Below are 9447 nucleotides of genomic sequence, written 5' to 3'. Positions count from 1 at the left end.
ATTTAGTAGAGAACCATAAACAGAACAAGTCGGAGCGGGAGCCACGCGACACATGACTTACTACTCAGCCATCTTGCCCCGCCTCCCCCTAGCGCAAAAACATTTTGTTGAAAAACATAATTTTTTTTTAATTGACATGTTTTCATTGAGCAAATTTATTTTCGAAATTCTAATTTGCAAATTTTCATGGTCAGTGGAAACACAGCTAGTCAGAGCAAAGATGAGCACAAATAAATGTCACTGGGCTGCAGCTAGTTGGTGAACAACAACATGAATGAATGTCTCAGGAAGTTCATTGTGGTTTTCAACTTGTCCTCTTGAGGCACACAGTGCTGTCATCTCAGTTTTAAATACATATAACAGAATAAAAACATTGCAGCAAAATGTTTGACACTGTGACCATCTAAGACTCATCTTGAAATAGGTCGAATATGAAACCAAGCTGCTTGCTGATCTTTGTCACAAACACTCTACAGAAAATGCAACACATAATTTACACATTTTTTTTGCAACTTTCCAGTAATTTTAACTAGGGCTGAATGATTTTGGAAAATAATCTAATTGCAATCTTTTAGCTATATATTGCGATTTAATATGTGATTATTTTTTAAATATCTTCTCAAGTAGTTTCCAACAAACAGAAGCAATAAATCAATCTGTTTTATAATAAACAAGTAAGATTTATTTAAAGCACAGATTACAATAAAGCAAACAATTCTGTGGCTTTATCTTTTTCACCATTTCTAATTGTTCTTGTTTCACATGATATTAAACATGTTAAGTGAACTTCCTAAACACTGTCTGAACTTCACAGGACACTCTATAAATAAATAGAAAAATATATATAAATATAAAAAGAATAAAGCTTACAGCCAGAAACATCATGGAAAATAAAGTGCAAAAACCATGAAGAGAATAAACATCTGCTTTAACCAACTCGTTATTTTCTAGGAAAATCAAACTCAAGTCACTAGATTACATCATCACCTAATATGTTTGCCAGTAATTGTGACCTGAGCTATAGGAGAAACGTTAAGGAGACAAAAGTGAAGAAAAACACTAAATATGTTTAAAAATGCAATTAAACTTAATGAAATAAAATAATTTTATGACTTCAGATTTTGCAAATGCGATTAATTGTTYAGCTCAAGTTTTAACCAAACTTACTGGTAAGAAACGGTCCCAAAACCTGGTATTTTTTCAGCCCTGATGCCATGTGACTAATTTTGACCAGAGTGATTAGCTCCAGCCTTAACGTTATCATTAACTGTACTGGAGTAGAGGCATGCAAAGCGTGATCACAGTGCATGCTGAGTTGTTTAGATTTAGTCCAAAAAACAAGATCTCTTTTCCTCTCTCTCTATATATATAATCTATCATAGTTAAATATTTTCTTTAYGTGCCCTGTCGGGCAGGTGACATTTTTTGTCATCTGCCCGACATGAAAAGTTACCTGCCCGAACCAAAAATGTTCAAAATTTGATGCAATATAAGAAACACGTGTACTATTTGTACTACAAAAATATTAACATGGTTACACACAGAGGTACATCACATATGACATCTGATTAAACAGATGCAAACATTGCAGACTGAGTCACTAATCAGTCGATTGTTTTATCAAAAACATCTTCAAAAACCTTTTTTAAACCTTTCCAGTGTTTCCCTAGAGTACTGGCCTTCACTGTAAAAAATGAAATGTTGGATTTACTTAACCATGTTATGTGACCTGGTTCCACTTAACTGAGTTGAGTAAATTCAAAGCAATATACCAGTTTTTTAACCAAAGAACATGAGCATGTTGCTTTGAATTTACTCAACTCAGTTAAGTGGAACCAGGTCACATAACATGGTTAAGTAAATCCAACATTTCATTTTTAGAGTGTTGGGGGTGGGGCTTATGAAAACAGAATGATCAACAGCAGCAGCTTTGTTACAATTTACAGAACATGAAAAAGTCTGAAATTTGCATTAATTAAATCTTATAGTGAATCTAATATCTAAAGATATGTATCTTTAGATATGAGACTCACTATAAGATTTAATTAATGCTAATCTTAAATGTTTAAGATATGTTGAACTGAAGTCTCCCTACAACTTAATGATAAATCTAATGTTATTTATACAAGTCAGAATATAATTAGAGATATCTTTAAATATGTATTTTGAATTGTCAAAATATATAAAGAGATGTCTATTTATTTGTTTCTTTCATTTATAAAAACAAAACAATCTATGTACAGCATTAAAACAAAGTAAATCCTACCCTGAATTAAAAGGAAGCAGAGTGAAGAAAAAACTATCATATGTGTCCCGTATTTTTAAAAATCAACTTCAACAAACAAACAAACAAACTCAAGCTGGAAAGATCTTCAAGTTTAAAAAAATAAGTAAATAAAACAAAACAAATAATAAAAGAAAACATATTATTTTATCCTAAATAACTAATCTGTCTAATTTAGTCATAAAACAATTTCAGATTACTGGAATGTAAGTGTGGTGAAGCCAAATAAATGTAATATTGGCCTGCCATACAATGAGCTTCTACCTGTTGCACTGACCCACTGCTGCTCTCAGAGCACAAGCCGATATTAACAAGATGGATTTATGACTGAACAAACATATACATGTTTTTATCATCTCTGTGGGTAACAATACATAAAAAACAAGTTTTTTCTCTGACAACTTGGGTGAAAAAACTACAGTCGCTCTGCGGGATGTGCAGCGGGAGGGAGGGAGGGAGGGAGAGATTATGATCCTGCCATACAACACAACTTTTGATGGGAGAGGCAAATTTTGTGTATTTATTCTCTCTATACGTGTTTTAAAACTCTATATTTCTTCATTTATTTTCAGAATATTTTGAATAAATGGCCCTATAAAAAAATTGTTTACCTGCCCGGTCGGGCAGGCATTGGGACACACCCTCCTGCCCGACTATGAGTTTTACCTGCACCGGGCAGTTCCGCAATAGGATTTGTCGAACCCTGATATATATAAAATATACGATTCAGTATCACATACTGAAAAGACCTGAGTCGGATTTGAAAAAAATCAGATTTGTCACATTCAGCTTGTCAGAAAAAAATCTTCTGCCTCCATTTTGCATATAATAGTAAAAATCCTGACATGCAGTTAATGTAATGCAAATTAAAATTATGTTGCCTTTCAAAGTCTATATTGTGTGTTCTAAATGGTTCTAAAATAAAAGCGTTGCATATTCATAGTTTGTTTTTGGTTTTATTCTAACAGAAAAGCGTTAATAAATGGACTGTTAAAATGCCAGATTGATTAGCAATATCGATAGTACTACTGGTAGGTTTTTATTGATAAATTCTTGATCAAATCTTAACTATACACATCCCTACCAACTAGTCTCCAACAGTCAGCTCAGTGAGATACCACTTTAACAGCTATACTGCTTTAAAGTAACTCTTGTTCTTTTTCTGTGTGAACAGGTTTTTCTTACCAGCAGAAACTTGCAGTTGGGTCAGTTTTTACAAAGCAAAACTAGTTTTGACTTATTTATGCCCTCTGAATTGCAATTACAGTGTAAAGCAGCAAAATGTGCTAAAAGGTGATCTTCTACATAATGCCTCTTTTTTTCTTTGTCATACTGACAGCTAACTTAATAGTAAATTGCAACATGTGCTAAACATTTGGAATTCTCTTAGTTGTGTGTGTTTTGGTAGATCTGTTAGATAATCATTGAAGCGTCCAACCTTTAAGTTCTAGAGTTTTTAATGCTCTTTGTCTCATTTGAAAGGCTTCTTCAGATCTGAGATGTACCTGTAGCCATTACTTCTCCACAGCTCTTTCCCATTCCATGCACAACTTCTGTTTTATCTCCATCAGTTTTTGGTCATTTGACTATTATTTATAAATGTTTGCTTTTTACAACAGTTGGATTCTGGAAGCGAATAGTTGAAGCGAAATGCAACGTCCGAGTCTTTCAGCATAAGCAATGCCACGAAGAAAAGAAATACTGAATTCCTACATGTGCGCATTGCCCCAGCTTGCCATCATAGTTTCTGTCCTGCATGCTTCAAATGATTAACCCTCCTTTGAGTGAATTCATGGCTCCCTTGAAACATATTCATGCCTTGAATTCAGAGTGAACACACCAAACAGGAAGGCACTTGTTAGTTGAGGCTCCGACAACTAAGTGATTCTCCACAAGGTCTCTTGGTTTCTCTGCATTCCTGAAGCTTTGTGGACTATTCCAGCATTTCACTAAGTGCAGGAAAGAAGGACCTAGATTTGAAGGATTTATGAACTTAAACGTCTGCTACCTTTTTATACACTTGTCCAAAGATGAGATGTAGTATAGTACCATGAATCTGTCTATGGACAATTTCTTGTCTGAGCTCTAAAATGATAACCCTTGTAAGAACTGATTCAAGTCGTTTACAGTCTTAGGACATTGGCATGTGAATTAATGCAGTTAAATCTGCACATCTTGTGAGTAAATGCTCACTTATTCCCTATATTTTTTAGCATTTACTATTCAGTTGTACAGCAGCAGTTTAAGCCAGTATCTCATCTCCAACTTGTCTCACTAGGCTGTAGTTTGATGTTTGCATGGGAACTTTCCTCAGACAGAAAACACATTCAAAAAACACCACTGATAAGTAATAGAGGCTAAACATTCCTTGATGCAATACYCTTCGCCTTTCCAGGGTTCCTGCAGATCCTTAAAAAGTCTTAAAAGGCATTGAATTCATCAATCCAAAAATAAGGCCTTAATTAGCCTTAAAATGTCTTAAATCAATCTTTCAGAAGTCTTAAAAATGTTAACACATTGTAAATAGGATGACTTTAATGCCTCTCAAATATTAAAATAATTGGTAACATTTATTTATTTATTAAATAATCACGAGCCGACATTCCCCTTTGACATCACTTCACATGCAATTATCTCAACCTGCAACGTAAAATGTGTTTTGTAATATGTTAATGTCTTTCCAAAAATGCATTCACACCTCTTAAATTTTTTTTTTGATGTCACAGGCATTTTAAGGTTTCATCTACAGCAATTTGGGATTAAGACCCCATTGTGGATCCTAAAACTCCAAATTTTAAGTTGTTAGAAGATTTCCAGAAATTAAATTAAGTATAAAACTGACTGCTAAGAATGTTTTTGCTATATTTGATGAAAAAGCAGTTAAATATGACTAAAACAATTGGTCTGTTAGTAATATTTGCATACTTAAACCAAAAATACTTGGATTCATGAATTTCTGCCACAGTTTTTTTTTAGTTAATTATTTATTTATTTTGTCATTTGTGTTTATTATGAAATTGGTCTTAAATTTAAACTTCACTTGGCATTAAAAAGTCTTAAAAAGTCTTAAATTTAACTCGCCTTAAACTTTAGGAACCCTGATTTCATTGGAAACTAAAATAATTTTGTGCTGAGCAGAGACCAAGTTAAAACCAGTTTAGTTAAACCTTATAACCTTTAGCTACTATGACACACATTTAGCTCTGTCAGTAAAACTGATGACTTTGTAACCATTTTTCTGTTGACCATTGTTCATTACCTTTGGTGGCCATCTTAAATTGGCCGACACTACAGACAAACGCACACACATTAGCAGAAGGTGTGTACAAAGTAAGCCAAGGTGGGCAACAAAATGTTGTGTAACAACTACGGATGTAAGTTATCAATTAATGAATTAATCTAAAAGATCTTGTCGATTTGACTAACAATTGAAAAGTGACCATTTTCTTAAAAACATGACATTTCTCTTGAATCAAGGGCTAATGTTTTACACTAAATAAAAAAGTACAGTATTTTATATAATTTAATGTGCCAGCTGTTTTAAACACTGAATAAACAGAAAATTGTAGATTTCTCACACATTATTAAACTTGGACAAATTTCTAAAGTATAAAAAAAACAGAATAATACTCTGTTAGGTTATTAGCTGGGGGTAAAAAGAAAATAATATGTAAAAGACTTAATCCACTAAGAACAGAGAGATGTAAAACTATCATTTAAACACAGGATAACATTTTAAGCTAAAGATTACCTCATAAACAAACTATGAACATAATAAAATATCCCTGAGAGGGGTGAGAATACAAACAAGAGTAGCTACTGACCACTGAACACCATCTGGTTTGACGTCAGCTACTGTTTATTGATTGGTTGACTGGCTGCGTTACGACACACTGAGAGTAACTTTACGTGAATCATTTGTAGCATATTTTTGTTTTTTCCACGAGTTTAACTCAACAACAATAAACTAACGTTAGCTACAATTAACTTACTGCTTTCTGTCGTCCTGCTCTCGTCTTAAGCGGTACCGCTTTCTGTGCTTTTTAGAGTTTGGTGTAGTCCATTATTACTATAAAACCAAATAAGATTTGTGCGTTTAATATTATGATCCCGCTCACATTGAGATGGCTCTCTGCTCTATGCAAACAGGGCCAAGGTAGTGTAAGGTCAAGCTGATAGGAGCTGCGCCCTCTTCTGGATGGTGGCCAAACTACACTGAAATAATGTTTAAACTGACTATCAATTAATCGAATTAGAAGGAATTTTAATCTAATTAACCATTATTTGACAATGAATTGTAAGTCGATTAATTGTTTGCGTCCCTATTAACAACTAGAATGCTTTTTAGCAAGCCATGTACATTACAATTAGCCATGATTTTTAAAATCTGGATAGGCAAAACATGGCAATTCTCGCAATTTTGAGTCCCAATCTGCTCTCAAAGAGTTGCAGCTCAGTAGCTGCRTTTCCATTGACCATGAAAATGTGCAAATTAGAGTTTTGAAAAAAAATTGCTCAATGGAAAMTTGTCAATTTCGAAAAAAATAATGTTTTTCGACTAAATGGTTTTGTTCTAGGATGAGGTGGTTTTTCGGCCATATCAAAATTGGTGTATTTCGCAAATCTGCAATGGAAACACTTTTTTCGCATCACAGGAGTCACATGATCAAGAACCGGCTGTTTCTACTGGCGAAAAAGACGATGAAGCAGAATAAAACAGGAAGTAAAAGTAGTAGTGAAATCACCAAAGTAGTAAAAGAAAGTATTAAACTCACCGACTACACTTTCCCAAAAACGCAGCATACGTAGCCGCTCCCAAGTATAAGGGTCCTGTCACTCGAAAGCCTCGATAAGACGCCGATGTCTCCTCTGATGGTTGATGATGAGAGCTAGCGTTGCGGTAGCAATATGATTTGTGTTTATATCCATTGTTGCCATGTTTGTAATGTCTATCGTGAGAGAACAAACATATTCACACGACTTTAATAGCATTTCTTACTTAATGGAAACACTGCAGTTGCGAAACTGTGTTTTTTTTTACATGAACAGTGAAGAAATTTATAGTTATTCATAGATTAGTACTGATGTTAGAAAACAACACCAGAGTATTAGGTTTCCTTATTTTAATACTTGTATAATGTTTGATCTATTATGTGTTAATTGAATTAGAGTAGATACATGTCCGAATTATAACAACACATAAGTGAACTGTTTTAAACCATTAGATTGAGGTCTTTGTCTGAATGCCTGTGATTCAGCCGTAGGTCAGTAGGGGGCGAACTCAGGCATTGAAGAATCGTGTATAAAAACATGCACTTCCTGTTTTTCATTCAGTGTGGTTTTCCTYGTCAGCCCGGTGACAAATAAACCTCACTCAGATCCAGAATTCTGGTGTTGTATGACCTCRTTCCTATCACAGATCAATTTATTTAACACTTGTGTTTTCATCTGACTTCAGCCGATATTAAACACGTATTTCTTACAACAGAGTAGCAACAAAGTTTTGCGCACATTTGCAATGGAAACACATATATAGCCTTTAGATCTGCTGCTTGGACTTGTTAGTTTTTACACTCAAATTTGTAACATACAGACTCAGACTGGTTTGGCTAAAATCTGAAAATAATCTTGGTGTGGATGAGCGGTTACCCATTTAGTAAAATTGTTTTACACCCAGAAACTGTCATGATGTCTTTCCACGACTCTTTTGAGCCCTTATCATGTTTGTGCTTAATTCCCATTTACAGCTGTGTGTAGTGAAGTTTTTAAACTTCTCTTTTTTTTGTAGTGTCATAAATGATAGATGACAGTGTTTTAGATCCTTCATATGATATCAAACTGCATTTTGCTCATATGATCTTACAAGTTTACAACTTCCTTTCTTCTGTTGTTGCCAAACAACCAAATTGATGTTTGCTCTCAGAAGTTCTGAAGAAAAAAAAAAAAAAAAAAAACTTCAGACCTTCAACAATTATTAGTCTTCCTGCTTTTTAATGCTTTAAACAGCTCCAATTATTAATTCATATTCTAATTTGGGCTGTTTTAGATTTGTTTCAAAGCACTTAAAATTAATGGTGTAGTTTTCTGGTCGTATTGATTAAGTGACTGTGTTCATAATAAAAACTTTGATGTTAAAAAGAACATAAAACTGTTTAAAAAACATTTTTATCAAATAACTTTTTTCTTTCTGCTGCTGGAAATCTACCAAAAATATATTTCAGGTTGTTGGACAAAAGGGTTTAAACAAATAAATTTTAACTGAAAAATTATTCAAAGTTTATCTTTTTCTATGCCACATTATGGCTCCTTAACCTTTTTTGTTTGTGTACTTTTATTACACACAATTCACAGGACACACATTTTGTCTAGAAAACCTTAAATTAACATAAAGTACAGCATTACCCAACATCTGGGAGAAATAGAAAACAATGATAAACGGTTTGCGTTTGGATTGTGATTTATACATTTTAAAGGTTTAAAATTATAATCCAGCTGAAAATGATCAAGTTTCAGCCACCTACAGAGGAGTGAATCCATGCTAAAATCACTTTTCTGCTATTTAAAAACTGACTTGTGTGTGTGTTGTCCACCCAGCTCCCCAGGTGCCCCCTCCAAGTTCTCGTAACGGTGGACGAGATGCTCCTCCTCCTCCTCCATACCGGGGCCACAGCTCAGAGCCCCCCAGCCGGGTGGGGAAACCACCTCCTCCTCCCTCCATCTCATCTTCCTCCATCTCATCTTCCTCCTCATCCTCCCGGACCCCAGCTGGACCACCTCCCCCACCTCCACCTGTCCGCAACGGTTATTCCAGCAGCTCCTCTAAATCCATCATAGGTGAGTTAGTGCAGAACATTTCATCAGATCATCTCCTTCCTCCCTCACTTCATCACTCTATTTAACTGTTTTTTCATTCAGCAAACTTAAATTGCCACTTGCTCATTAAAAAAATTATATAATATTTGATTGGAAGCTTTTTTAAAGCAAAACGTAATAAATCATCTTTTTTGTTCCCCTTCACATCTGTAAGAACTACCCTATGAAACCAGGACCAGCCTAATCTCACAAAATAATCCCCTACTCAAGATCTTTGCAAGTTTCGCTTCTTAAGTACTTGAACTTGTTCTTCAAGTTTTTTCCTCACTTCTTTGTGAGCAGCTTTCTCT

The 9447-nt window shown here is 34.4% G+C and overlaps 1 protein-coding gene across 1 annotated transcript in view; it reads left to right on the top strand.

Moving 5' to 3' along the window:
- LOC106534926 (WAS/WASL-interacting protein family member 2) overlaps window positions 1-9447 on the top strand; it is a gene marked incomplete in the record, with an annotated part of 39117 nt that overhangs the window by 17317 nt on the left and 12353 nt on the right. Inside the window, 1 exon segment of the mRNA XM_014031728.1 lies at window positions 8879-9118. Coding sequence (XP_013887182.1) covers window positions 8879-9118 — 240 coding nt within the window.

The sequence above is a fragment of the Austrofundulus limnaeus genome, unplaced genomic scaffold (genome assembly GCF_001266775.1).
Source record: "Austrofundulus limnaeus strain Quisiro unplaced genomic scaffold, Austrofundulus_limnaeus-1.0 Scaffold1307, whole genome shotgun sequence".
Classification (NCBI taxonomy): domain Eukaryota; kingdom Metazoa; phylum Chordata; class Actinopteri; order Cyprinodontiformes; family Rivulidae; genus Austrofundulus; species Austrofundulus limnaeus.
This window is presented reverse-complemented; position numbering and strand designations above follow the sequence as displayed.